Source organism: Heterobasidion irregulare (genome assembly GCF_000320585.1).
Source record: "Heterobasidion irregulare TC 32-1 unplaced genomic scaffold scaffold_05, whole genome shotgun sequence".
Taxonomy (NCBI): Eukaryota; Fungi; Basidiomycota; class Agaricomycetes; order Russulales; family Bondarzewiaceae; genus Heterobasidion; species Heterobasidion irregulare.
Genome location: NW_009258201.1, coordinates 2,452,300 through 2,479,741, shown reverse-complemented (window position 1 = coordinate 2,479,741; position 27,442 = coordinate 2,452,300). Strand labels below are relative to the sequence as shown.

The 27,442-nt window shown below is 48.9% G+C and overlaps 7 protein-coding genes across 7 annotated transcripts; 2 read left to right on the top strand and 5 right to left on the bottom strand.

Annotated features, from left to right (window-relative positions):
* Positions 1-583: 583 nt before the first annotated feature.
* Positions 584-3,663, bottom strand: HETIRDRAFT_61291 (glycoside hydrolase family 37 protein; the record flags this gene model as incomplete). The annotated part of the gene is made up of 13 exons (XM_009547573.1): positions 584-953; positions 1,023-1,088; positions 1,175-1,235; positions 1,293-1,409; positions 1,581-1,980; positions 2,042-2,164; positions 2,214-2,306; positions 2,361-2,487; positions 2,538-2,606; positions 2,658-2,692; positions 2,747-2,881; positions 2,934-3,345; positions 3,400-3,663. 13 exons carry the CDS (start codon positions 3,661-3,663, stop codon positions 681-683), a joined length of 2,175 nt encoding a protein of 724 aa, XP_009545868.1. The 3' UTR covers positions 584-680.
* Positions 3,664-4,668: 1,005 nt separating this feature from the next.
* HETIRDRAFT_316995 (uncharacterized protein) lies at positions 4,669-4,923 on the top strand (the record flags this gene model as incomplete). The annotated part of the gene is made up of 1 exon (XM_009548444.1): positions 4,669-4,923. One exon carries the CDS (start codon positions 4,669-4,671, stop codon positions 4,921-4,923), a length of 255 nt encoding a protein of 84 aa, XP_009546739.1.
* Positions 4,924-10,083: 5,160 nt separating this feature from the next.
* Positions 10,084-11,523, bottom strand: HETIRDRAFT_317477 (uncharacterized protein; the record flags this gene model as incomplete). Its single annotated transcript, XM_009548443.1, has 1 exon — positions 10,084-11,523. The coding sequence occupies one exon, from the start codon at positions 11,521-11,523 to the stop codon at positions 10,084-10,086; it is 1,440 nt and encodes a 479-aa protein (XP_009546738.1).
* Positions 11,524-15,062: 3,539 nt separating this feature from the next.
* HETIRDRAFT_46186 (uncharacterized protein) lies at positions 15,063-15,428 on the bottom strand (the record flags this gene model as incomplete). The annotated part of the gene is made up of 1 exon (XM_009547522.1): positions 15,063-15,428. A coding segment is annotated over one exon (366 nt), but the record flags the coding sequence as incomplete, so codon positions are not given.
* A 77-nt stretch (positions 15,429-15,505) lies between these two features.
* Positions 15,506-16,210, bottom strand: HETIRDRAFT_317203 (uncharacterized protein; the record flags this gene model as incomplete). Its single annotated transcript, XM_009548442.1, has 1 exon — positions 15,506-16,210. A coding segment is annotated over one exon (705 nt), but the record flags the coding sequence as incomplete, so codon positions are not given.
* Positions 16,211-18,767: 2,557 nt separating this feature from the next.
* On the top strand, positions 18,768-22,726 carry HETIRDRAFT_154705 (uncharacterized protein; the record flags this gene model as incomplete). The annotated part of the gene is made up of 17 exons (XM_009548441.1): positions 18,768-18,841; positions 18,901-19,090; positions 19,221-19,611; positions 19,667-20,001; positions 20,061-20,176; positions 20,228-20,366; positions 20,538-20,704; positions 20,761-20,922; positions 20,976-21,026; positions 21,078-21,213; positions 21,291-21,338; positions 21,392-21,446; positions 21,499-21,554; positions 21,603-22,049; positions 22,106-22,419; positions 22,474-22,607; positions 22,654-22,726. 14 exons carry the CDS (start codon positions 18,768-18,770, stop codon positions 21,759-21,761), a joined length of 2,079 nt encoding a protein of 692 aa, XP_009546736.1. The 3' UTR covers positions 21,762-22,049; positions 22,106-22,419; positions 22,474-22,607; positions 22,654-22,726.
* Positions 21,102-27,142, bottom strand: HETIRDRAFT_445035 (uncharacterized protein; the record flags this gene model as incomplete). Its single annotated transcript, XM_009548440.1, is given in 24 exon segments — positions 21,102-21,338; positions 21,392-21,446; positions 21,499-21,554; positions 21,603-22,049; positions 22,106-22,419; positions 22,474-22,607; positions 22,654-22,996; positions 23,064-23,148; positions 23,206-23,307; positions 23,352-23,474; positions 23,524-23,648; positions 23,702-23,921; positions 23,977-24,053; positions 24,106-24,288; positions 24,338-24,493; positions 24,550-24,607; positions 24,627-24,684; positions 24,725-24,742; positions 24,944-25,055; positions 25,096-25,196; positions 25,409-25,694; positions 25,842-26,011; positions 26,075-26,228; positions 26,394-27,142. 21 exon segments carry the CDS (start codon positions 27,140-27,142, stop codon positions 21,943-21,945), a joined length of 3,675 nt encoding a protein of 1,224 aa, XP_009546735.1. The 3' UTR covers positions 21,102-21,338; positions 21,392-21,446; positions 21,499-21,554; positions 21,603-21,942.
* Positions 27,143-27,442: the final 300 nt, after the last annotated feature.

Genomic DNA, 27,442 nt, shown 5'->3' with positions numbered 1-27,442 from the left:
TCGCAAAAGCACCTCAAAAAATGGCGGTGAGAAGGGCTGGAAAGCGAACGAGTACCGAAGACGTGAGCACCCTCGAAATGTGCACAGGATGAAGAATGGTACAGATCACAAATGTATATTCATGGAAGGCTCACGAATATAGACAAGCTTCACCCCTCGTAGCCAGCGTTGCTATTCTGCAAGTCGCAGAGGCTTGTAGCGTTTGCATGGTTTCAAAATGCAGGGTGTGATGAAGATTGATGGAATGTTATGCGACTCAAAGGCCAATACATTCGACCACAACGATGGAACAACCAGAGCTTGCTGTTCCAGGAAGCGCGCAACGCCTGGGTTGCCTTTTTGGGAATTCACCATTTCTAGCGCTTGTGGCGCTCCTTGACGACTTGAGGAGTCCCTGTGGCTCTTTTCGCCGCAACGCATCGAAACGTGGAAAAGATTATATTGAGGTAGTGACTATAGGATACTGAACAAAGGTTCAGGCAGTGTTTATCTCTATTGAGGTCACCAGAGCTGACGAATGCTAACATCCTTACGTTGGAATTGAAGTCTCAGTGTCTCATCAGAGCTATCACTCACAGGGACTGACGTCCAACGAGTCTTCACAAGCAAAATAAGCAATGGTACATGCGATCGCACCCTCCGCCGTCACTATCCTGCAGTCATTCAGGATACATTCCACCTCACAATGATGCTATGGCTGACAGAATCGCAAGAATGATCGCAGTGCCGATAGCCAGGCCATCGCGTCTCGCGCTATTTGTTTGGGAGTTGCCATTGTATGTAGTGCCCAAGCTACTTGTTGGGGAGACGCTTGAACCTGAGCTGGAGCTCGTTGGTGACCCACCTGTGCTCGTTGCCTCTAACAGAGGATTGGGACAGTTCGGCACAACGAGCTGCTGTCCAAAGTTACTCGCGACCCATAGCACAACGCCATTGGTCCATCCAAAGCCAGCCTAGTACATTATCAGCATGTCGTATGATTCGTCAGGATGTCGGTGACACTCTCAGAATCATTTACGTACCTGTACAGTGTATTCTCCGCCGCTGCCAGCCTGATCTATATCCGTGTACGAAAACTTTTCGAACATCTGTGCCCCGAGATCAATCGTGGCGGACTTACAGTGACTCGCAAGGCGATACTCACGTTTCCAGTGTTGTTGACACTGTTGCTGACGTTGAGCGCCTGATCAGAAAGCCGTGGCAACATGCTCGGAATGGAACCTCCGGTGGAGTACCTGTCGGTTTCAGCTCCGCCGTATAAGTACATGGCCTTGTGGTGCGATAACCAAGACACGCACCAGCTACAGAATGCGCTCGAGAAATAGCGGTTTGCCAACTCACGCGCAAGAACGTCGCGCCAGCCCTCTCCTTCCGTGGCGTTCCCTCCATTGACTACCGTACCGTTCATCCTGTTGATGTCTGCGCCGGGGCCCGTCTTCGTTGCGTTCTTCCCGAGGCTCAACGGCTGACCAGGGAGAGAACCTTCGTCGAAACCAAGCTGACCGCTCGGGACGAGTACAAATGTTGATTCATTGCCAGGCGCCGCAGGTAATGTCGAGATAGTGAGGTTCGCAGGCAACGCCCTCAGGGCCTCAAGCGCGATATACTGGTGCGGAGGCCATGCGTTCGGCGCGTCCCACTGTAGGCCCGTCTCGAGGAATGTGGTGGGGAATGTACCGTTGTACCTGTTCAAGACCATATTCAGCGACGCAAAATGCCCGAACGCGTTGCTTGAGCTGTTCAAGATATCTTCAGGGATGATTCCGACCCAGAGTGGGTAGAAGTTCGCCGCAGTGAAGATGCTATTTCGTCGGTTGGAGGTCAAATTGAAGTCGTAAAAGGCGAGCTTGGTAGCATCCCAGAATAGGTCAATGATGCCTTCGCGAATGCTTGTAGCTGTTCTGCGATGCTGAGCAGCTACAGTGTTGTTGGACGAGTTATTCGATGTGTAAAGGTCAGCTAGTGCTAAGTTGGCCTTATCTAGAGCGAGCGGTGTGAAATTTAGCGCGCGATTAGTGGTGGCAAAGAGAGGGAGCATTACAGAGGATACTGTTCAAACAAATGGGTATTGTGTTCTTCACGTTGAGCGTCCGCAGGGCAAGGTTAGTGTTATTGCTGCCACCAGCGAGTGGTTGTGCGAGAAAACGAGCAGTATAATCCCACCCTATAGAATATTACTTGACAGCAACAATTTTCACATAGCGTCGACGAACCCGTCTCAGCGCCGCTGGCGAGTTCAGAATACAGATCTGATCGTTGCGTTTCGTTGAATGAAGTCGTATCAGGATCGTTTGCTGTGTTGTAGTCTAAACACGATACTTCAATAATATCCGTATAAGATGAAGCTTAGGTGCACCTACCGGTAAGGTATGACTCAGGTCTTGGCGCGGTGTTGGTCACCGCGTAGCGAGCCATTTCGTAAGTTTTGTTCGTGAAAGGGCTAGTAACGTTCAACGAGCGATTGTTTCTCCACCAGGCCAATTCGCGCTGACGATTTAGTCAACACCCAGTCTTTACCGTGCACGCACGCAGCTTACCTCTGCCAAGGGCAATGCACGTTCAAGAATTGAAATATCGTTAGATGCAGCAACGTAATTAGATAACATCTGCAGATAAATTTCAACAAAGAAACCGATGTGTAACATTATCAATCATACCTGAATGAACAACGGCGGTTGGGAGCGATTCAAATCTATATTTGTGACATATCAGAGGACGTTGGCACATGAGATCTTCATGATCTTACAATAAATTCGTCCACCATTAGGAATAAACCCAATAGTCTCGATCTCGTCCATAAAGTTTTGCAACGTTGCATTCACAATATCATACAACTCAGATTTGAGCAAACCTTCGATAATCCAAAAGCTATCCCAGTAGTCTGCAGTATTTGACTATGAGGTGCTGAAAGTAAAAGCAAATCAGTCACTCACATTGCTCGCGAAATCGCCCTCCAGGCACAACGAATGTGTGATTGAGCGGAATTAAAGAGCTTTCACATGTGGTACCATTTCCCTCCGAGCACAAGGCGGACTGATTGGTTCCGCGGATGAGTTGTGTCCAGTACCCATGTACAGTTTGCGACCACGCCTTGAGTAGTGGTGACGTGACATTACTCAAAAACGCCGGTGCGGGGTTGAAGTTTGTAAGTGTAAGCGCCTCCAATTCACCACCCTCGCCTTTGAAGTTAGTATCGACAAAGTTCAACACGGCGCCCTCAGTGACATTTGTGGAGTTTATTGCGCTAAAGGCCGAGAGCACAGCTTGAGATGAACCGTTCGTAGGTTTATCCACAAACGTCTTGGGATCGGAATAAAGGCCAGCAATATTGACGGTCTGCAGAAGCTACAGGCAATGAAGTTGAGGTTAGGTGTCGTTTGCATGAGCAGAAAGACGCACTGCTCCTGCGCAGAATATTTCGCTAGGGCACCATGCTTGATGTGGAGGCAGCGAAACTTGCGATGGCAAAACTGCTGATAATGGAGCGGTGGGGCTGGCCACGACTGTCGTCACCGTGTTGGAAGGGGCACTAACACTGGTCAGCGAACTCGAAGCAGTGGATGCCGTACGAAATATCGAAGACGCGGACACCACGGAAACAGATATTGGAGAGCTCAAGATTTGTGGAATCGCATGTGCTGCCTGAGTGAGGTAGAATACCATCGCCAGGTTTTCAAGTCGAAGCATGATGGGCAAACCGTCGTGAATCTGGAAAGCTTGGCTAACCTCCGGAGTGGGACAAGAGGAAAGTCGAACATGAGATGGCCGTAAGCACGTCTATTTGAGCGATGGCTGGGCGCTCAATGACGTTTCAAACGATCGCGTCTAGATCACTTGGGGCATCATGTGATGTCCCTTCGAGGATCCCCAGAAAACGAGGACCGGCTTCCATGCGGATTGTATCTTTTTTTGTGTCCAAAAGAATACCATTGACCCTGTGTAGAGAAATCAAACATCAGCATATGGATCATTGAATGTGAATAAGTAGATTTGTACTATGTTGTGATTTGAACAAAAGCCAAAGCATGAGGCGTTTACGGAAGGTCTCAGCATTGATCGGAAATCTGACGACAGAAATGGAGCCTAGAATGCGTATGTGGATGCTGGGCGAAGAAGCAAGCCAAGATGCCCGTCCAATAGAAGACGAAAAGCACGCGACATTCGAATCGCGGCTCACCAGGAGCGAACGTTGTTTGGAGTAGACTGGGGTAGTGAAATTACACAACGTCCACATCATGGTACATAGTCATTGAATTGTGCAAATCAAATTGTGAGTTACGATACACTTGTGATTGGAACCAAAAGCGTGCAAGAAAAAGACTGAAATATATCGAGAGATGAAGTGACGTAGTCGACTCACCAGCTCTCAACAGTCATCGATGAGCAATGAGTATCGGCTGCTGCTCAAGTCTCCCAATTCACATTGTCCTCACAAGTCCTCCAAGCCTCCACAAAGTGCAGCGACAATCAAACCAAGCACGGAATAGAAGCCAATCGAAGTCATGAAGGTAGCTGATAACAAAGTGACCGGTCCGACACCAGCCCGTCAGTAGTCTGTATCCAACCGCAAGCCTCAATTGATGGTCCCCGTGTGAACATTTGTAAACATCATGTGACCAATTAACGCGCTCTATTCAACGCGTCAAACGACGCGTCGTCGTCCTTTAGATGACCACTAAAGCACCGCCGGAGCGGTTTACTATCGTCGATCAGCTCCCGTCCCACCGTTGCTGCATCGAGTCCTTCACTACACCGTCCGGAAATGCCCTTGTTTGGTATCTCCTTTGCCAAAAGTCCAAGGAACTGCATGGCTTCCAGATCCAGTACATTTGCCAGCTCTTGGATGGCACTGATGTCTTTGCTATCACAGCCATGGGTGACAGTAAGAGTCAGCTATTTTGTATTTTAATTCTAGGATGCTAAGTCCTTTCAGAGCATGTATAGTACTAGCCAAAAGGCTTCTACATTACCAACAATCCTATCATAATTGTTATCTGCCCTATAAAGAGCCTTGAGGAGGACATGGTATGTAACTAACAGTGTCTAATTGAAAAACCAAACTGATTGCAGGCAAACTCTACATCAAAAAACAGGCTAGTAATGGTTATAATCAATAAAGATACAGCCCATGCTACTTAGAAGCACAGCAATAATCTGTGGGCTATAGCAGAAACACAGGCCACACTGATTTTTCTTTCACAAGAACAGCTTAACATATGGCACTTCTGAGACATGCTCAAGAACAGCAAGTTCTAGAATCAAATTATAGGTCTTGCTATAGATAAGGCATACTGTTATGATCATGTTCTGTCGGGCCTTAACGGCGGTCTATACCGACACGATCATCACAAATATCAAGCGGCCTCACAAGGAGAGGCATACAAACAAGGTACAGATAGTAACCTTGGTCATCCACTCCCAACGGATCACCTTATCGTTGGTCGAGTATCACGGGCCTATTGTGTAGCGGGCATGGAACGCCGCCTTACAAACTACTCACACATCGGGCATTGAGCTCCTAGTCGTTCCTGGCCGGAAGGAGACTAACGGAGAAACACAAGAGTAGTCGTTATTGAGAGAGACGACTTAGAGTATACCTACGGATACATATATGGTATTCTCACGCCCTACTTCCTAAAGTAGTATAAAAGGCCCATAGAGTAGGCTGAGGTTCTTCAGTCTATTCTCTTCGTTCGTTGTGGTCTTCCTACCACAGCACCCTCATTCACTGTAGTCTTCCTACTACAGTCTTCATTGCTACATCGCAATACACTTCTGGCTCCTGTGCTACACGTACAGTCGAGACCACCGTTCCACACATCCTCCACGAGTGACCTAGGGAAGAACCTCCTACTCTTGGGGTTACCGACGAGCAGTCGTAACACTAGAATAGACTCTTCTGCCCCTACCTTGCTCGCACTAGCTTGCTGCCACACCCTCTCTCATAACCTTGCTCAGTGGGGATATAGACCCCCATTGAGAAAGCGTTACTGCACACACTCTGGAGCAAGACCTAGGCCAGGAATATCCACCCGGCACTAGACGTATCAATAACCAACTCCGTCACAACAATCGCCCTATCCGGTGTTACGACTGCTCGTCGGTAACCCCAAGAGTAGGAGGTTCTTCCCTAGGTCACTCGTGGAGGATGTGTGGAACGATGGTCTCGACTGCACGTGTAGCACAGGAGCCAGAAGTGTATTGCGATATAGCAATGAAGGCTGCAGTAGGATGACTGCAGTAGAACGAAGATTCCTGTATGTGGAGATACAGGAGAGCGAAGTACTGTGGTAGGAAGACCACAGTGAACGAAGGTGCTGTGGTAGGAAGACCACAATGAACGAAGAGAATAGACTGAAGAACCTCAGCCTACTCTATGGGCCTTTTATACTACTTTAGGAAGTAGGGCGTGAGAATACCATATATGTATCCATAGGTATACTCTAAGTCGTCTCTCTCAATAACGACTACTCTTGTGTTTCTCCGTTAGTCTCCTTCCGGCCAGGAACGACTAGGAGCTCAATGCCCGATGTGTGAGTAGTTTGTAAGGCGGTGTTCCATGCCCGCTACACAATAGGCCCGTGATACTCGACCAACGATAAGGTGATCCGTTGGGAGTGGATGACCAAGGTTACTATCTGTACCTTGTTTGTACGCCTCTCCTTGTGAGGCCGCTTGATATTTGTGATGATCGTGTCGGTATAGACCGCCATTAAGGCCCGACAGAACATGATCATAACAATACCCCCTTTCTACGTCCTATTCGCCTGGTAGGACAGCGCTGTGCGCTTCATCGCCACTCCATATACGATTTGCTTTCTTGATCCAACGATGGTCTCCGGATGCGACTTCCGAGACATGACTTCGTTTTCTGGGAGGAAGACCGACTTACGTCGTTTGATCCTCTAGGAGTTTTCCATCTCCGTTGAGCTGTTTGTTTGTTGTCGAGGCGCGAGGGTTCCAAACCTCCGCTCGGTAGGATGTTGTTCCTTCACCCGTAAGGTTTATTTTGCCATGGGAAAATGCGCCATGGTCTTACTCCAGCCTCCTCTGGAATAGTAGCAAGAAAGGCGTATGAATGCGAGTGGTGTGTGGATGAATAGAAACTCTAGCGTGTGGGTTCCGATTCGTGTCATCAGGTTCTTCTTCTTCCTTCTCCGAGGGCCAAACCTCAGTGTTTCCAGGATAGTCGTCTATCCTCATGATTTTGTTGTTTCCTCAATGGCGACCGGCGGCGTCCATGGACAAGTAGGTTGATCGCTTTACAAAGGCTTAGGCCTACTTCTCCAGACCACCTTGTACCATGCCTAAGCATGAGTCGAATGGCCAAGCAGTATTGCTCCCATACGGTGAGCTCATCTCCGGTGAGGGCGCCCAATCAAAATCCCAAGCAGTATTGTCCCCATACGGTGGACTCATCTCCGGTGAGGCAGTTTACGGCGTCCAGAGTTTGTTTTTCACAAACGTGGGCCTATGGTGGGGAATACCACGTGTAGTGTTGGGTTCGAGGCAAGGATGTGAAGAGAATTAGACTTGAAGGGTGCAGCGAGGAATAAGGAGGAGTCTGACTCCTTTTCCGGGTCTGCCCGTTCGCTTGCACGAATTAGACATTAAGACCACAGCTGATATATTGGTCGGGGTGCGAGATATATCCACGACTGGCAGTTTAAAACGTCATGCAGGACGGTCCGTAGTTTATCGTCGTTTCGGACGATCCGTAGTTTAACGTCTTTGCGGACGTCATTAAGGCGCTTTGCGCCTCCCAGTAGTTTACTTTCTAGGTCATTTCGGACCTGCTTCATCATCATCATGGAATATCTGTGGGGAAAGATGTTTCTGCACGCCGGAATTTCCATCGGTTGTGTGCATAGGGCCCTAGACCAGACTTTTATCCCGCAGGTTTCCCCTGAGGCATGATGGGAACGGTTTATACTATATCAAACCGGATAACTTGTAACGCCTCAATGTTATGAGACCGCTCAGTTTAACGCCGTGAGGTAGGCGGACCTGCAGTTTAACGCCGTGCATTAGGCGAGCTATCGTCTGACTATGTCCCTTGAGTCACGATAGGCTTTTCCTCCGAGGATGAGGGTAGTTTAATGTCATTTCGGACACTGTCGACACATTCTCGTCAAGGATGATGTCGACCGATGATCCCTATGCTAAAAGGGACGAATAGTTTAACGTCATCTCGGACGGTTGATGACCATGGTCTTGGTCAACAACCACAACTCCTATTCGGTAAGGAGCACGTAGTTTAGTGTCATTGCGGACCGATTGACACCATGGCGGTCAATCCACAACTCCTATATGGTAAGGAGCAAATAGTTTTGTGTCATTGCGGACGATTCAGCACCAGAGTGGTGAATCACAACTCCCATGCGATCGGGAGCAAGTAGTTTAACGTCATTGCGGACGCATTAGTGTCCAGGGGATTGGACGTCAATGACAACCCCTAGGTTCAGGGGCACTAGTTTAACGTCGTTGCGGACGCATGGTATCTTGTCAAGATCGCCACGCACAATCCCTAGAACGAAGGGACGGTAGTTTTACATCGTTGCGGATGCCCGTAGTTTCCCGTCGTTGCGGACGTCGATGCTATTGGCCTCGAACAATCCCTATGTGGAAAGGGACAATAGTTTAGCGTCATCGCGGACGTCGTTTCGCCACAAATATTGTGGAAAAACGATGCTTAGTTTAACGTCGTCCCGGACGCTTCGTAGTTTATCGTCGTTGCGGACGAGACCTAGTTTTACGTCGTCGCGGACGAGACCTAGTTTTACGTCGTCGCGGACGAGGATAGTTTTACATCGTTTCGGATGCTGTGGCGGAATAGACTTTGGATGAGTGGCCCGCTCTTGTCGTTCTTCCGCTATGTGAGCCAGACGAGAGTCACATGATCTAGTCCCTTCCTACTAGATCTTCGACTCGAGGCACGTGTCCTAGTTGCCTCCTGACTAGGTCTTGGAGCGGAATTTCTTGTACTTCGACTCCAGGACTAGACTGAGCGCTCCATGAAGAGATGCTTGCTCTTCCATGTCCTCAGACCCCTCGCTTGGATTTGAACCAAGTCGACCCGATATTCTTTTACCGAAAAGCGAGTGAATATCGGAAGCGCTTCGACCTCTTATAGGCAGGGTTCTGCGATGCGGTAGTTCTCCCAAAATCCGCGCTTCACCAGAATGCAACCACGCTCCTTGGGTCAATGGTAGTTTAACGTCATCTCGGACGCGGATAGTTTTCCGTCGTTTCGGACGAAGACTAGTTTAACGTCATTGCGGACCCTAGTAGTTTATAGTCATTGTGGACCGAGCCTTTGGTAGTTTTACATCGTTCCAGATGTAATTTGTGGCCTCGCATCATTAGGAAGACTTGTGAGGTAGAGGCGGCCCGCTCTCTACATCATCTCATGCGCCAGCTGTAGGATCCCCTAATGCGGAAACGATCCTGTAAAACGGGAGATCCAAAGTGGGACGTCCCAAAACACCAGTCAGACCTTGACTGTGAGGGTTCACGTTACGAGTTATGCATCATAATTTCTTGACTCGGACTTGCAACCGGTTATGTATGGGCACTTCGCTGTACCAAGGCAAAGGGCCTGCTTGTCGACACCTACGAGTAGAGTATATGTCATGTAGAGGGTTCCCTAATGCGGAAAAAACCCTGTAAAACTGAGGATCCAAATGGGACGCTCGATGCATCTGTCAGATTAACTCCTTGACAGCGAGGATGTGAAAGGTTCCGCCGTAGGCTGTACGTGGAATTATGCCCGCTGTTGTCCTTGATTCGTACCATCATTTGAACCTAGGACTAAAATGGTCAGGTACTTCCCCTGCCTTCTTATCTTTTCACAGTTTTAAGACATGCAGGTCCGATAGTTTAGACGTCATTCCGGACGCGGGGTAGTTTAACGTCTCTTTCGGACGAAAGTCGTACAGTTTAACGTCTTGAGGGACGATCCTAGTTTTACGTCGTTGCGGACGATGGATAGTTTTACATCGTTTCGGATGCAAATTGTCAGGGGAAGGAGTTCCTCAACTTCCTTACCCCCTTTCTTCTTCCTATGCCCTGTTATTAGCCCGTTTAATAATCAAAAGGTCCTTGATAATCCCCGCCCCCTTCGTCAGGTCGGTAGTAGGGGTCCGCCTCGTCGTAATTTCCTGGATCGTCTAGAGCATCCCATGCGTCGAGCTCGGATCTAGTCCAAGAGCTATTTCTTCGAGCCTCCGAATCAGCGCGGCAAGTTCTGCGGCTACTTCGGTTATCCTCTCTTTCGTTCGTACGAAATCGAGCACTAGGAGGAGGCGATCTAGGCCGGTGTCGAACACTCCGGCCAGCAGTTGTTCCGCGTCCGAGGGTTGCCTGGCTTCCCCGACTCCGCCTTCCCTCATTTCTTCGATAGACGGGCGGTTCCTCCTCGTCGGTATTTCCTTGGGATAGGGGAAGACCTCGTATCCGGTGAGAGGGGGGAGTCGCGGTATGGCTATGCGCTGTAGGAACCTCTCGTTGTCTCGGTGGAGGGCGCTCCACGACCGTACGCGGAACCCTCCTTGGATTTGGTACAGGCGTGGGATGTTCTCCAGGACGTGGTACGTTCCAAGTGACAACTCGGAAAGGGTCAGTTCTGCTTGGCTGGACGTTTCCCAGTTCTCCTCCGAAGAGGAGAGCTGGAAGGAGCTCTCGGTTGACGTATTGGGAGAACTCGTCAGGGTGGATGAGGAGGGCTCGGGGTCGCCCGTCATTGTGGGCGTACCAGGAGGCTGTGTCCGGGTCGGTTTGGAGGGCGAGCGCCCTGATCTGGAGACTGGCACTAGCCAGTCGTCGAGGTACGTCGCTATGTTCATTCCCGGGTTGTCCTGCCGAGAAGTTAGCGAGTCTTTGGAGGGCCATGGCTGTGGCCATTTGTATTACCGCGGAGATGGTGTTCCGCTGGAGGAGCGCGTCCGCGTGTCGCTCCAGTTCTCCGGCGTGAGGATCTGTACGAGGGGTAGGTCCTCCCATGGAGCTGGGAATCGGTCCACTAGTTGGTACTGGCGGAGGTGCAGTTTCTGATAGAACTGGTATTGGTTCAGCTTCTCCATGGCTTGGGAGTTGAGCTGCCGTTCTTGCTCGAAGTCCCGAGGGACCTGCAACTCCACTATTTGACGTGCCTTCACTAGGAGGTGGAACTCCCACTGGTAATTGGTCAAGGCTCGACTGGTTTCGGTCATCAGGGTTTTCATGCCGTGGTGCATCTCGTGAGGCCCTCTCCGGTGAGGGTCTTCGGGTTCTTTCCCTTTCTTTGAACTTGGCATAGTCTTCGGCGTCGTCGTCGGAGAAGTTGTTGAGATGAGGGGTGAGGAGGACGCCGGTAGGTCCTGGTTGTTGAGGACTTGTTCCTCTATCAATTCGTCCAGCATCTGGTCGGTGAGGACTTGTTCCTTTTTCCACTCGTTCGACATCTGGATTGGCGACCATAAGGACGACATCGGGGGAGGAGTTTCTGGATGGAGACGAAGCATCGTGGTCGTCGTGGAGGAGCATTCGAATGGGGGATGTGTTTGAGAGGGGAAAAGGGTGAGAAGATGTTCTTGTTGGAGTCCTCTTGTCGCTCCTTTTATAATCTTTCGTCTCTCCTCTCAGGCTGTTCCCGGACGAGGTTTGTCAGGGTATTGGTCATGGAATTCTTTCATGGCTTCTTCCGCCGTTCCCTTTAGGAGAGTGTAGGGCTCCCAGGTGTTGTCTGATTCGGGATATCCCATCCATTTGACCAAGTATTTAGTTCCCCGTCCTTGCCGTTTTGAATCCACGATCATTTCCACTTCATAATGCTCTTCATCGTTCAGTACTTCCGGTATTGGTCGCGCGAAGTTTTCTCCGTGTGCCTCGGTTTCCCTGTACTTGGTTAGCGTTGCGGCATGGAACACCGGGTGGATCCTCCAGTGTTGAGGAATTTGAAGTTTGTATGCCAGGGTTCCTATTTTCGCCAGTATTTTGAAGGGTCCATACCTCCTAGGAGCGAGCTTGAACTTCGGATGGGTCGTCCGGATATGGGTTCCTTCTAGCCATACTTGGTCTCCTTCTTTCCACTGAGGGAGTTTCCTGTGGAGATCCCGGTCTTTGGCGTAATTGCTGGCTATTTGTAGGCTGGCTGCGGCTTCTTCCTGGACTTCTGTGATCGTCCTAATGCGTTCAGCTACCGCAGGTACCTTTGTCTCCAGCGCCGTGTCAGCTGAATAGGGGGGATTGAAACCGTATAGCACTTCGAAAGGGGATTTCCCGGTGGCCGAGTGTTTCCGTGTGTTGTGTGAGAATTCGGCGAACGGCAAAAGGTCTACCCAATTGTCCTGATGGTAGTTGCAGAACGTTCTCAGGAATTGCTCGATCTCCTGGTTTACCCGTTCCGTCTCTCCATCTGTTTGGGGATGATACGCCGTGCTGAGAGCGGCGGTGATTCCTAGCCGTTTCCAGAGTTCTCGGGTGAATTTGGCCGCGAATTGAGGGCCCCGATCGGACACTATTTTGGTCGGCAGTCCATGTCGATTGAAAACGTTATTTTGGAAAAGCACGGTTGTTTCTTCTGCCGTGATCGTTTTCTTGCATGGGGTGATGACTATGCCTTTTGACAGACCTTGATCCACTACCACGTTAATTGAGTCGAAACCTTTGCTTTCGGGTAGGTCCGTGACGAAATCTGTCGAGATGAATTGCCAAGGAACGTTGGTGGTTTCCAGAGGGTGGATAGGTGGGTGTGTCTTGTGTGTCAAGTTCTTCGTAGACTGGCATATGGCACATCCATCCACATATTCGTGGACGAATTTTGTCATGTTTTGCCACCAGTAGTGTCGTTGCACCATTTCCAATGTTTTTGCTCTACCCGGGTGTCCTACCGCGGGTGCGTTGTGATGTGTTTTGACGATGAGTCTTCGGATGACGTCGTCTTTGGGGACGCATATGTGGCCGTTGCGTCTGGTGATTCCGTCTTCATATGTCCAATGTCCCAGTAATCCTCTCATCCCTTGTGGTCCTACTCGTAAGAGCTTTGCGAGGGCTACCCTCGTCAAGGCATCATGTTCCGATTTCGAGTGTCGGATGAGGGAAATGAGGTTTGAGGAGGCGATTTCCGTGGACTTTATATGTCGTGTCGGGGGTGGTTCTACCAATGTTTCGTCGGATTTGTTGAAAAGCTTGGCCGGGAGTAAAATTTGAGATTTGTTGTCAGATTCTACCCCCTCACTTAGATCTGGACGCCTGGACAGATCATCGGAGTGATTTGTTGATCCTGCTTTATAGCTGAGTGTGAAGTCGAATCTGCTCAAATAAAGGCTCCAACGGGCGTGTCGTCGTGATAGGTCTCGCGCCGTTTGGAAATGTTCCAGGTTTTTATGATCTGTCCAAATCTCGAAGGGGTGTCGCGCGCCTTCGAGGTAATGATTCCAGTGTTCCAATGCTTTTATTATAGCCAAGAGTTCCCGGTCGTGAACATCGTAATTCCGCTCTGCTGGTGAAAACGATCCAGAGAGGAAAGCGACTGGGTGCCAGTCGCCATCTTTTCCTTCTTGTAGAAGGGTAGCTCCATAGGCGATTAGTGATGCGTCCGTTACTAATCAATATGGGTGCATGGGATCTGGATAGTTCAAGACGGGTTTACTGATAAAAGCTTTCTTTAACCGTTCGAAAGCTTCTTGGCATTTTGCAGTCCAGTTCCATTTCTCGTCCTTTTTGGTAAGGTCGTGTAGGGGGCGCGCGATGAGTGAGAACTTGTCAATAAAGCGCCTGTAAAAATTCCCTAGGCCCAAGAAGGAGCGAATGTCGCGGACTGTGCGTGGGGTTGGCCAATCTTTTATTGCGTCCACCTTTGAGTCCTCCATGGCGACATGGTCTTTTGAAATTGTATATCCCAGATATTGGAGCTTTTCCTTGTAAAACTCACATTTTTTGGGTTTCAAATATAGATCGTTGTCGCGTAGGATTTGGAAAACTTGGTTTAGGATTTTAACATGTTCCGCCATGGTTTTGGAGAAGACGAGGATGTCGTCCATATATACGGTTATCTTCCGGACTGTGATGAGCTCCCTGAAGATCATGTTCATCATAGCTTGGAAGGTGGCTGGTGAGTTGGTTAGGCCGAAAAACATCACCGTAGGTTCGTAAGACCCTAACGGAGTGATGAAGCTCGCCTTCCACTCATCTCCTTCTTTGATACGTATATTGTTGTATCCCCATCGCACATCCAATTTGCTAAAAATGATGGCCCCTTTTATCACGTCCAGTAGTTCTTGGATTAGTGGAAGGGGGCACACATTCGGGATGGTGTGTGAATTCAAGTGGCGATAGTCCTGTACCGGGCGTAGTTTTCCATCTTTTTTTCCTATAAAGAAAAATGGGGCTGCTGTTTGTGAGGTGGATCGACGGATAGTTCCTCTTTCCAGATGTTCCTTGATGAATTTTCCCAATTCGTCGTGTTTTTCTGGGCTCAGGGCGTAGATTTTGGGCACTTGAGGTTTGAAGGTTGGTTTTAAGTCAATAGCGTGATCCCAGTAAGTGTGTTCTGGGAGTCGCTGCGACTTTCGTTCGCTAAAGATGTCCAAAAATTCGTGATGCGCCTTGGGAACTCTTTCCTTTAGATTGGTGACGATAATTTCGTCTTCCAGGTCTTGGTCGAAGCTGGCAAATCCTGACGGTTCGGGGGCCAGTTTCCGAATAACTGGGTCCCGGGTGGCCTGTTTTCCTGAGGGTTTGTCTGGGAGATCAGGTTCTCCCTCGTTTGGTGAAAGAGATGGCTTGTCTTGAGCCTTTCGTTTCTCTTCTGCGTATTTCCTTATGTCCTTTAGGAGCCATTTCCTTTTGAGGTATGCTCGTAGTCGGACACCAAACGTTCCGCTATGGTCGCGGAGTCCTACATCTTCCGATAGTCTTCGGAGATGTTCTAGGCGCTGTTTTTCGCGCTCATTGATGCGTGGTTTGTGCCGTGGCTCCACGTCTGATAACCGCCTACTGTATGGCGGTTCTTCCCTTGCCCTAGTGAACCCATATGGTTGCTGGCATTTCTGGGGGCACCGATCAAAGTGCACTTTACGTCGCCTCCATTCGATGGAGGGATCGTGGTATTTTAACCAATCTGTTCCCAGGATAAGGTCGTCTTTCCCTAGATTGGAGATAAACATCTGGACGCGCTCAGTATGCGTTCGTCCACTGATGTCCCGAATGGTGAGGTTCACATCCAAGGCGGATCGGATGAGACCTGCTTTGTTAATGGTGTCGTCGACGTTCCGGACGCGAATGGGGTTGTTGAGTGTATAGGTGGGGAAACGATGTCTCTTGACCCAAGTTTCGTTTACTATAACCCCTTCGCAGGCCGAGTCGATGGTTGCCTTTGCTCCAGCGTTTTGACTCCTGTTTGATACTTTCACGTTCAGGCGTATGGGGGTGATGATACGGTCGTTCATTGCTCCGATACGAATACAAGTGCGGGCATCAAACTCGGGTCGTCCTTGACCTCTCTCCTTCGCTGGTGAGGGAGAGGTCAGGAAAAACGCTCCGCGTGTCCCAAGATTACTTCTCTGGCTTCATCTTCTCCTAATTCTCCGAGCACTGCTCCGATTCGAGCAGAATGACTGACGTCTCCGTCTCCTCGTCGTCCGTTAGGTAGCATAGTGCGCTGCCCATGGTTCGTCTGGGGTCGTCCGGATGGGGTAGAGTGAGGACGTTCCATCGAAGGACCAGGTTGTGGTACCCGCTGGTTGTTGCGATGAACATCCTCTGTCTCCATTCCTCGATATATTCCCGCTTGGTTTCCCATAGCGGGTGCGTCGTCTTCTCCTTCCAAATCAACCGCGCGGCTTCTTCTCCCTGTTGTACCCATGCGTTTCTTCGAGTTTCCTCGAATCGGTCGAACGCCTCTGCGTAATGACGGGCAGTCAGCATTCCAGTGTCCTGTCTTTCCGCAATAGTAACAGGCGCCAGGAGGCTTGCCGTCATGTTTCCGTTTTTGGCTAAGGGCATTGCGCTTGCGTGTCGCGTCAATGTCCATGTCAACGACTTGGTTGTTCATTCTGCGAGGGGCGTTTGTGGAATTGTAGCGGGGAGAGATTTGGTTATGAAAACGATTCAGATAATCGCTTCGAAAGGAGGTGGAGTTGGCGAGGATGGCCTTTTGAGCTGTTCTGGCTCGAAGTCGTCCATCTATTTCGCAGGCTGTTTCCTCTTGCTCCGAGTCTTCGGGGATTACCGGCGCCGGTTCCCTGTATTGTGGGGCTAGTTCCCACTGAGCTTCTGTTTCGTTCCAAATATCCTCTTCCTCTGTTCCGTCTTCAAGGGTGAAGTAATAACGCCCGTTTCGGTATGAGCAGTTATCGTAATTCGGAGGGGCAGTTCCGTTATTGTCTTCGTAGACCCAGAAGTCCCCTTCGCGCCGGATAGGGCGATTGTTGTGACGGAGTTGGTTATTGATACGTCTAGTGCCGGGTGGATATTCCTGGCCTAGGTCTTGCTCCAGAGTGTGTGCAGTAACGCTTTCTCAATGGGGGTCTATATCCCCACTGAGCAAGGTTATGAGAGAGGGTGTGGCAGCAAGCTAGTGCGAGCAAGGTAGGGGCAGAAGAGTCTATTCTAGTGTTACGACTGCTCGTCGGTAACCCCAAGAGTAGGAGGTTCTTCCCTAGGTCACTCGTGGAGGATGTGTGGAACGGTGGTCTCGACTGTACGTGTAGCACAGGAGCCAGAAGTGTATTGCGATGTAGCAATGAAGACTGTAGTAGGAAGACTACAGTGAATGAGGGTGTTGTGGTAGGAAGACCACAACGAACGAAGAGAATAGACTGAAGAACCTCAGCCTACTCTATGGGCCTTTTATACTACTTTAGGAAGTAGGGCGTGAGAATACCATATATGTATCCGTAGGTATACTCTAAGTCGTCTCTCTCAATAACGACTACTCTTGTGTTTCTCCGTTAGTCTCCTTCCGGCCAGGAACGACTAGGAGCTCAATGCCCGATGTGTGAGTAGTTTGTAAGGCGGTGTTCCATGCCCGCTACACAATAGGCCCGTGATACTCGACCAACGATAAGGTGATCCGTTGGGAGTGGATGACCAAGGTTACTATCTGTACCTTGTTTGTACGCCTCTCCTTGTGAGGCCGCTTGATATTTGTGATGATCGTGTTGGTATAGACCGCCGTTAAGGCCCGACAGAACGTGATCATAACAGTTACCGACGAGCAGTCGTAACACATACCTAATCTTGTCATGGGGTGTCACATTCCATAAGACATTTATAGAAATTAGCTTGACATATGCTTGGCTTCAGTCATCTATGTACTTCCTAGCTATTACCACAACAATGGAACCAAGTCCACTATTACACTCTGTTACTCAGGCTTGCTATCAAGATATAATCTACTCAAGACCTTGACAGTGGACTCAGCCTCACAAAGCAGCTGCTTTTCAACTAGCTGTGCTACCATTTATTTGATAGCTGGATGAGCATTTTTTTTTATTTCAAGATATAGAGTGGATATAGAGTACATGAGATCAACCTCAGCCTAGCAAGGTTTTAGTTGACTATCAGGGCTTTAGAGCCAGCATTTGAGGATTTGGGCTAGGGTACAAGTATTTTGGCCATGAAGAAACTTACTGACCAGTGACTGATGATTCTTTTATCATGAGACCCTTTTGTTCAGGTTGTTAGTCTAATACTAGAAGCAGTACCACAAAAAGGTGCCAAAAGACCAGTTTTCTTGTTGAATTGTTGCAAAAATACTTGTGAGCTTCCTTTGAATAAGCTTCTGAGATGGTGACAGATGAGAAGATGATACTCCAAGGGCACTGGAAGATGCAGATAGACAAGAGTTATATATCGAAAGGATATGTGTCAAAACATGAGAAGGAGTGGAATTTTGGCTGTAATTAGAGCCTGATATCAGTGATGTGGAGTAGACTGTCCATTTGGGAATGTTTTTAGGCTGTACAGGTGTCGCGGGAGCTGATAGCACGGTCGGAATCGTGAATTCCATGACTGAGGACGACGAGCAGAGCGGTCCATTGCTCAAAGCGTCGAAAAAGCTGTGGGAATAAATCGACCGTGGGAATGTTCCGACCACCGACCAAGAGGGCGCGACTGAATGCAGACTGTATATAGGAGAGACCCAATCGATTCGTCATCGACTATTTACCAGTCTGCTGAAGAGACTAGCCCGTCAGGCGTCTTCTATGCATAGTGATCCTGATTTAGGGTTAGGGTAGCTATCTTATGCTTCCACTGCAGCTTTAAACTTTCTTGAAATTGTCTACCGTCGAGCCTCGGTCTTCGTCTTCCACTCTAGAAGCTTTGACAAGGTCGACCACCTACCGACCTATATCGCTCCTATATTGACTCGAATTAGAGTCCCCACAGCATGCTAAAGACACTTCTAAATTCAGTTTCATACGAGAGTAGGTCCTCCATTGTTATCATGACGATATACTCCCCAGCCCTACTGGAGATACAAGTAAAAGAAGGATGATCAGTACTAGGCTTGGAGCTGTTGAAACCTTCCTCCTGGGGATATGAGCACTGATTAGACCTACTTCTCTGTGATGATGGCTTTTGCAAGCGTTTGTTAGCCCCATCGATATGACCGGATTTGATGGCGCTGTTGGGTCTGTCATAATTTGCATGCCTATCCCACGTGTCTTCCGGTTGCAGACTATATCTACATCTTTCGTGGACATGTGGACTCTGTGCTCTAGTCCATCAGAGTACACCTGTTCAGACGAAGGCTGACGTCGCTGATGTTACAGGACACGGTCATGCGGACACCGCAGCGAGTACTTTCCACAGTGCTTAGCAGTCTTAACTTCTTCCGCATACATATATTGTTCTTGTGAGTCCAATCTTTCCGTCGACGCAAGCTGTGGCTAAAGATTTTGGTCGTTATTTCAGCTCGATCGCCCCAGTCGTCTTCGCCGCCATATCCTACGCGTCCGATGGAAAATATCATGTGGAATACATCGATCTTCTCTTCTGTTGCATGAGCGCGATGACTGGAACGGGACTCACCACCATAGATTTAAGCTCTCTGACAGCTTGGCAGCAAACTATACTTTTCATTCTTCAGCTTGCTGGTAGCCCGGTATGTATACATCTCGCCGCTGTCATGTTAAACATATCTATATAATGCACCCACCCACGCGCTTTAGATAACAGTGGCGCTCGTTTCTGTTTTCTTTCGTCGACGATGGTTTCAAGCAAACCTTCGGAAGATCGTCGAACCCATGTCGCAACGGAACCGAACGAACGATATCACCGAGGATCCACCAGAAAAGGACGTCGTTCGAGGACGATCCACAACGTTTCAGTCCACGTATCGCCAATCAGACATTGCGTCGCGCAATGACAAGGACTCATGCACATATTCTGCTCCTATACCGCCGCCTCGCTTAGAGCGCGCGCACTGCATGCCAGACCTCGGTCACCGCGCATGCGCAGCACCCGGACTAATCTTGTCGTCAACGGCGACGTACTCTAGCTCTTCAGAGAGGCTGGCATCCGGTTTTCTACACAGAATCACAAACGATCATGAACTTGGTGTGAAGAGAGACGCAGATGTGACATCGGGGCAGCAGGGTAGTGTTCACTCCCTCAATTCCCAAAGTGAGTCTGTTCATCCACTTTCATTTTTTCTGTCAAAGCTCAATACATCCATCAGCCCATACTCATCAGAGAATGACGCAACGACATCTTTCATCTGCCAGCCTTGGTGGATTTGGCGATCCACTCACTCTGCCCGTTCATTACTGGCAGCAAAAGTTTCCAACCATCCGACACCAACTCCAGCGCACATTCACTATTCCCTCCGAATCGATATATACGCCTGAGGGCGCGGATGATAGACCCGAAGGCGTCCGGCCAGTACCTTATCTGAGTTTCACTGCAACAGTGGGCGGGAACTCTGATTTTCGTGGGCTATCGGAGCAACAGTATAAAGAACTGGGGGGTGTTGAATATAGAGCGTTGTCTGCGCTACTGTGGATAGTGCCTATGGTAAGTGACAGATAGATTCCAGTCTGATGAGTTACAAAGCCAGAAGGCTGGATTTTCAGTACTATATCGGCACGCTCTTAGTCGCCTTCATCGTAATAGCTCCTTACATGCAGCTGCCAAGGTGGCGAGAGACATTTTTGCCGCCACAGCAGCATCGTGTCATTCATCCAATTTGGTACGTATGTGTTGTTCAAACGCCAATTTGGTCGTCTCATTGCGTCGACAGGTACTCCGCCTTTGAGGTTGTGGGAGCATGGGCAAACTCAGGGATGACTCTGGTCGATCAGAACCTGGTCCCCTTCCAGAATGCATATCCAATGCTTTTCTTGCTCATCTGGGTTATGCTCGCCGGGAATACAGGATTTGTAAGGTCTTCTCAAAATGCTCTGAAATTGCCATAACTTCTGTTCTCTAGCCTATTTTGTGAGCAAGGTATAATGCTAAAGTCCACACTCAGAAATTGATCCCTCGTTGTATCCTTGTCCGCAGTCTCCGTTTCATGATGTAGGTCATTTATACAATCTTATATGGTTCAGTTTCTGTCCTCAAAATTTGACAGTTGGTCTATGTACAAATGCGTACCAAAACACTCATCGTTGCACGCAACGCTACGCTTTTTGCTCGATCACCCGCGGCGGTGTTTTATTTTTCTATTTCCATCCCACCAGACACGCATACTTCTCGTCATACTGATGATTTTCAAGTATGTCTACCTCGAAATGCTACGCTTGATTTTGAAGCATTGATGCTTGGCATTAGCCTCACGAACTGGATCTTCTTCTTGATCTTGTATACCAGTGATCCTGCTACAGAAAATCTATCGGCGGGTCTGAAGACCATGCTGGGAGCCGTGCAAGCTGTTGCCGCACTGCTAGCCGGATTTCAGACCATCTCAATCTCTTCCTTAGCCCCTGCAGTCCAGTACGATTTAGTATCTAAAGATTATTACGAGAAAGCTCATTTCTTGTCAATAGGGTGCTCTACCTTATCATGATGTATATCGCTGTTTACCCGATGTCTGTAACGTACGTGTTTTTTTCAATCCCGTCCCTCTGTCGTACTGACGAGGACTCAAGAGTGAGATCGACAAATGTATACGAGGATCGGTCGCTCGGCGTGGCCGAGGAGGAGGCTATAGATGACAGGAACGAAATGGTCCATGACGGTGACACTTCACGTGTATCGATATGGGGAAGATACCTGGCACACCATGTTCGGCAACAGCTTGCTTTTGGTATTTGTTTTTGAGCTTCAATTTTTATAGCTGAAAATTTTCCATATTCTTGCAGATAATGTGGTGGTTGGCACTCGTGCTCTTTGTGCTTTGCATAATCGAAGTAGGTATCGACTTGATTGGTCATTTGTTTGCTATCTTACTCTCAAATCTCAGCGCAGACAGCTCAGCGATCCTGAGAAGAGTTCCTGGTTCCACATCTTCGCTCTAAGTAAGTCATGTTCCCTCCATGGTCTGCTCAGGTTCTAAGCGGTGTGCGTCAGTTTTCGAGATTGTGTCCGCGTATGCAACTATAGGCCTGACTCTCGGTGTTCCTACGGTATGTCTGCTTCGCATCTTATAGGATGTGTTCCTGACGTTGTTGTAGGCAAACTATGCTCTCACTGGTGCGATGCATAATCTGTCAAAGTTAATCATTTGTCTGGTAATGCTGCGCGGGCGCCATCGTGGTCTTCCCGTTGCCATGGACAGGGCTGTTTTGTTCCCCACGGAGTTCAAGTTAGAATCAGACGAGAATGAGAAGTAGTAAATTCACAAGAATATTACCATAGAGAATACTTAGAGAATACGCCGTCGGATGCTGTTAGTGAGACCTCGTCATCTTTCTGATCGCCGTCAGGGTCTCTGAGATCGGACGAGTTGAGAATTAGTTAAATAATTCAGTATGCATATCCATCCAGCCAATACTGTGGGGATGGTTCGATATTCTATGTACTGAAAGTCAACGTCAGCTCTCGTATTCTCAATCGAACGCTGCGTTCCGCTGCCCACTCCACTCGCACAGCGCTGAGTGTATCTTCAATAGTCATGTGGGCTGCATGAACTCAGACGTCAGAAAGGATTCGGGAGGAGTCAAGACAGTCTATTCACCTTCGCCTCCAACATTAAAGTTCAATGACTTGAATGGGTCTGAGCCCGCGCGTCCTTGTCGAGGAGGAGCACCTGGATTGAAGAAGCTGGTAAAGCTTGAGCCAACTTTCCACACAAGGACAAGCCCTTCCTCCAGAGAGACCGTGATCAATCGCCTCCCATCAGGCGAGAAACTGCACGCTGCGGGCCTCTTTTTGTGACCCTCCAGGACGTATAACCGTGTGGCCGTTTTCAAATCATACATTATAACGGCGCCTTCGCTGGTACCCACAGCCAAACGCTGGCTGTTCATGTGAAAGTCCACAGTGGGAAAGCTATCAAATATCATTATAAACAACCCTAGACAATATAACACAGTCAAAGCGCACGTTTTAACGACATGCCCTAGAATCTCAGTAGCTGTGTCGAGAACTGCCTCTCGGCTCGAAGTCGAGTTGGGATCTAGAGACTTCACCACGGCTTCGACTAACCGCGGTAGATTGGGATAGATGACCAGTGGTTTCTGAAAGAAGTCAGAGGTCGAATGTATGACGACATACCCTTCATACCTTTTTGATAAGAAATGCAACAAGTTGCATAATGGATTTGCGTGATTCGACACCCCTAGGGTGTAGAATATCCAGAGACAAGGTCGTCATAAATAAGGCAGTATTATGGGTGGCGATTTGAAGCACAGCGAGGCGCGCCTGTGGCCCAATATTCTGCGAAGATATTGTGTCTTTGCGAGAGGCCGTCGCCAGAGTGAAGAGAGACCGCAGCATCTCCATCGCATCGACGTATTGTTGCCAGATGTGAAAGCCACGAGAACAAAGATCGATCGCTAGAAGTTTGTCAGGCACGTCCTCGTCTTGGAGGTACAATACGATAGACTTCGAGATATCGTTGAGAGCGCTGAATAACCATGAGCCAACCAGTCTCCGAGAAGAAAAAATGTAACCTTGGTGACAAAAGACTGTACTTGTCTGCTGCAATATAGCCACACAGAAACAGAGCCATTGCAACAGCAGGTAATTTACGCTCCGCATCCGGCTGCAAAGAAGGCACTGAAAAAATTATGTCGGAATAGATAATTGAGTATATCATGCACACCAAAGACCTACAGTGATGCTGCCATCGTTCCACCAATGTCATTGTCTCCCCGATGGACAAATTCGCAATGCCAGCGTCAAATAGAATGCGTGCTGCTGATCTTAATTCGACTACTATTTGATAAGTATATAGTCAGGAACTGGATTTGAAAACATACCGGAAGTTTCGAACCACCATCGAGCCAGGAATGGAAGGCTTGGAGGCCGGTAGTTGGCACCAAGTCCCTGAGATAGAGAACTGGCATAAAATGCTACAACAGTGCTTGCATCGTCCATTGCATCTACCGCTATTTGTCAAAGTGTGGACAAATACATTTCGAAAATGCGAACCTTCCATGTGACCGAGAGCGCGTAAACAGGAAACGATAGCTAAAGCACGGGCTGCCGACGCATCTGCTGAGACACACCAAGCGCTCCATGGGTTATCATGGACGGTCAGGGAAACGGAATCGTTGCTAATGCATTGATGAGCATGTATTGGGTGGGCCACCACAGGCGCATGACTTGCCTGTAGAATCCTGAAGATGCTGATGTCCTACTAAGCTTCAATCTGTCTCTGCAGATCGAATCAATGTCCACATTTAAACCAGGTGTAAGTACAGCCCCTAAGGCAGCACGGATAGCGCCGACAATTATTTGAATATTTTTCTGGTCATCGCCATTTGACGACTTTGAAGTAGAGATTGCACTGGAAAGCAATTGTTCCAAATCGACCAAGACTGTAGCAGCTGTCAGAGTGTTAATTTGATTCTTACAGAACCAAGATACATATATGTAACACACCCCCATCGCTACTGTGGACTTCAGATCCCAGGGAAGCAGAGACATCCTGAAGTGAACGTGGCCGATGCTCCAGTGGACTTGATTACAGTCAGATCGAGGAAACAGCAGTAGAGAGATGGTAGCACTCACACCTCTGTCCAACCTCCTTGACTCAGCATTTCTTCAACTTTATCCGAGGCCATTGAACGCCAGAATTCTTTGGTTTTGGCGTTCCATAGACGAGCTCGAGTGTTCGCATAGGTCAGAAGCATGTTGTCGTTGTTGATGCAAATGCTATTCAAGCGTGCCTGAGACCCTGGTACAATATGAAGGCTATAGCAAGATTCAGCTTCATCAAAGAAAGCGAGATTGTCACACGTACAACTGATACTCATCCAAAACAATCACGGCGATGGTACCATCGTAGGAGATACAAAGTAGACAGCCATGAAGCGGTTCTCCTTTATCTTGTCGTATTTGAACCACATCCGTTAATGATGTTGTAAATATTGTCCAACGTGCTAGAAGGTTCAAGGAACTAGGTGACATGATGGTAAGTCCGTTACTTATTCTTATTAAGCGCGCTAGACCTACTCGGAATCCCATACTGCCACTGAGCCATCATCAGCGCCCCCAACGATCAGTCGTTCACCTGTATAGTCATTATGTACAAAATGCAAATCCACGATTGGTCCATTGAGTGGTATGTTGGATGATTTCATTGATCCACTCGGCGATGTAAAGTGCATCGAGTCAATGAACGACTGACTTCCAATGGTACCATCGCCTGTGATTCAATCGCAGAGTCAATTCGAGAACTCGATTGTAAGTCGTGAGTCACGCAACTATAACCGAGTACGACGAGGCTGAATTCCAGAGGTAGCAGACAGGTGATGCGTTTCGCTTTGGGAAAGGAATTTTGCACTTTATAGGAAGCTTTCCAGACTGTCCTCCGAGGGTGTTTGCTCATATCCCCCGCTTCACATACCTGGATCTTGCGACGACCCTTGTCGCTGACGCCAGTGAAAAAAATATCTGCTTTGGGTGTAATTTGGATTGCTTGCTGTCCGAGTACTGAAACAGAGGTCACAACCTGTGCACTAGAGCAGATCCATCAAGTCATTCAACATATGAGCGTACATTCGAGCTATCACTGACTGCAGTATAGCCTTGGCAATGTCGGCGTCGACCTCATTAGTGTTAGCGTCAACGGAAAAAACCTTGAACACGTCGACTCGATCCTGTGGAATGTCAGCTTCAAAATGGGCCCCGGTTACGAATAAAATGGGATGTTACTGCATATATCAGAGTAAATGTGTTCTTGTCCATCCATTCCGCGCTTCGTACTCCTTCGCACGGTGTCGAACAGACTCGGTTGAAGGAGATAGGATCACATCGAAATACCTGCGGAATCGTATACAGCTTTCCATTAGACAAATCGGGTAGGACTTACGACGACTTCATGATCTAACCAGACCAGGCCATATGTCTCGCTTTCGGACCTGATAATTCGCATACCATGAATATCAGAGTCCGGTGCGAACTCGCCAGCGATAGTCGGGGCATCCACTTCGAGCCTTCCTGGCAAACGTGTCTTGGTACGCAACGGTTCCTTCTCCTGAGTTGAGGCTGGTTTGAACGGGTTGAAAGCGAGAGCCGACAAGCCAGTCGAAGCAGCCTCGACATGAGACTGTATAGACTGAAGAAAGGAAGCACGAGCAACGATACGAGAGCTCTGCCTTGTAAATTGACTCGCAGAGTTCATGTAACACAGCGTCAGCTGTCCTGAAATCTGACGTTATCGTCCATTGAAACATAGGAGGCGTTACTGCCTACCATCGCCTGTAGGTATCAATGCAATGCATTCTGAACTGGCATCTACACACCATTCTCCTATCTTTTCGAGCTCTACACCCGCCGCCTCAAGCGCAAACGTTTTTCGGAGGTCCAACAGGGTAACGCGAGAGCCTGCTTTCTGATCGCCTTCGCCGCTGTCATGCGTTGACAGCGGGAGAGCATTTTCGTCCAATTCGGCACAGGCCATAAGGATAACAGACTGTGCCACAAAGAAGGGGTGTTTGAATGCTCAACTGATGAAGGGCAAGACAAAATCTCACACCTCTCCAATTTCAATGACCTCCAATCGTTTCCAGGTCCATACGCCGTCCGGATCATGAACGTCCTTCATGCCTGCGGGTGGTAACATGGATGATGACGCAATCTGTATAAAAGCGCAACAAGTGCCATCTTCAGCAGATATCACACAGATATCCCTGCAGGTATGTGTGAGTAATTAAACTACTATGAAAAGAATCTATTACCCTTGTTCTTGCAAAGAGACAATTCGTCGACCATGATCAATTATTCGCAGACCAGAAACAGCACAATCTTTTCCGAAACGAGGAGGAAACGTATGATATTCGAGGCTCAGAGCATACCTAGCAGGCGTGGAAGGGAGGAACGCAGGAGAGGAAGGCACAGAAATAGATCTTGCTGTAAGCGCTGGTGATTGTGTCGCGGACAGTAAAGACTTCGCTTCAGTTGAACGAACAGTGCTCGTGACGGGAGAGAGAAGCGAGGTCGGCGCTGTTGATTTGTCAATAGTAACACCCTTGTCAAAATGAGGCAAAAAGCGTTCTGCAACAGATCGCTCTCTTACTCCAGATTTGAGGTACTCTTTCAGCTTTTCCGGCTCTTCGTCAAAATCGACGTAGTTTTTTGGCGCCTGCACCTGTTCTGCGGAGATCCCGGAAACGATCCGGGCCCGTGGTGAGACAGTGAAGGGGGACAGTCCAGATGTGAGTGACGAAGGGGTGCTGGATCGTGAGAGCGACGTTGAGCGTCTGGAGCCATGAGGAAGAGGGCTGGATGGTCTTGATGGTGATCTGCTTTCCGGATCTACGGGCAAGTGAGATGGGGTGACCGCTTCAGGTGGACGATGGAGGATAAAAACAGTCCCGTCTTCGCAACCAATGGCGACTCCCCCAAGAGAGTTCGTCGCGGTCAGCGTCTGAGTGGGATCTGAATCAGTTCCTGTACGGTGCTCCCATGAAGTGATGAACACAGCTCGAGCGTCTGAGCATGTCTTCTCTACAAGGTTTCGGGCGTTTCCTATACATGCATGCGTGTCATCTGACCCTTGTTCGTGTAAGAACGTGAACGGCACGATCAAGGACGTGGAATTCATGGAGCCTAGTTCAACTGGGTCCCAGAAATATCGATCGGGGCAAAAGCTGAAATCCCACCGTCAGCAATTATGCCGATAATTTGGGTCCCTGCCACGCTGCAACACCCCAATGAGTTATGCGCACAAGATACGGATGGCTTGAGTAGGAGAGACGGTGGAGAAGAAGGCGGAGTGCACCGGCAGTGGCCGACGCCCAAGGAGTACTCGGATCACGTGGCTGCCACGCGAGCAAGATGTTGCAAACAACGGCAGTGACGTTGGCTGACATTTGTGACCAGCGGTCATTCAGCCCGTCTGAGG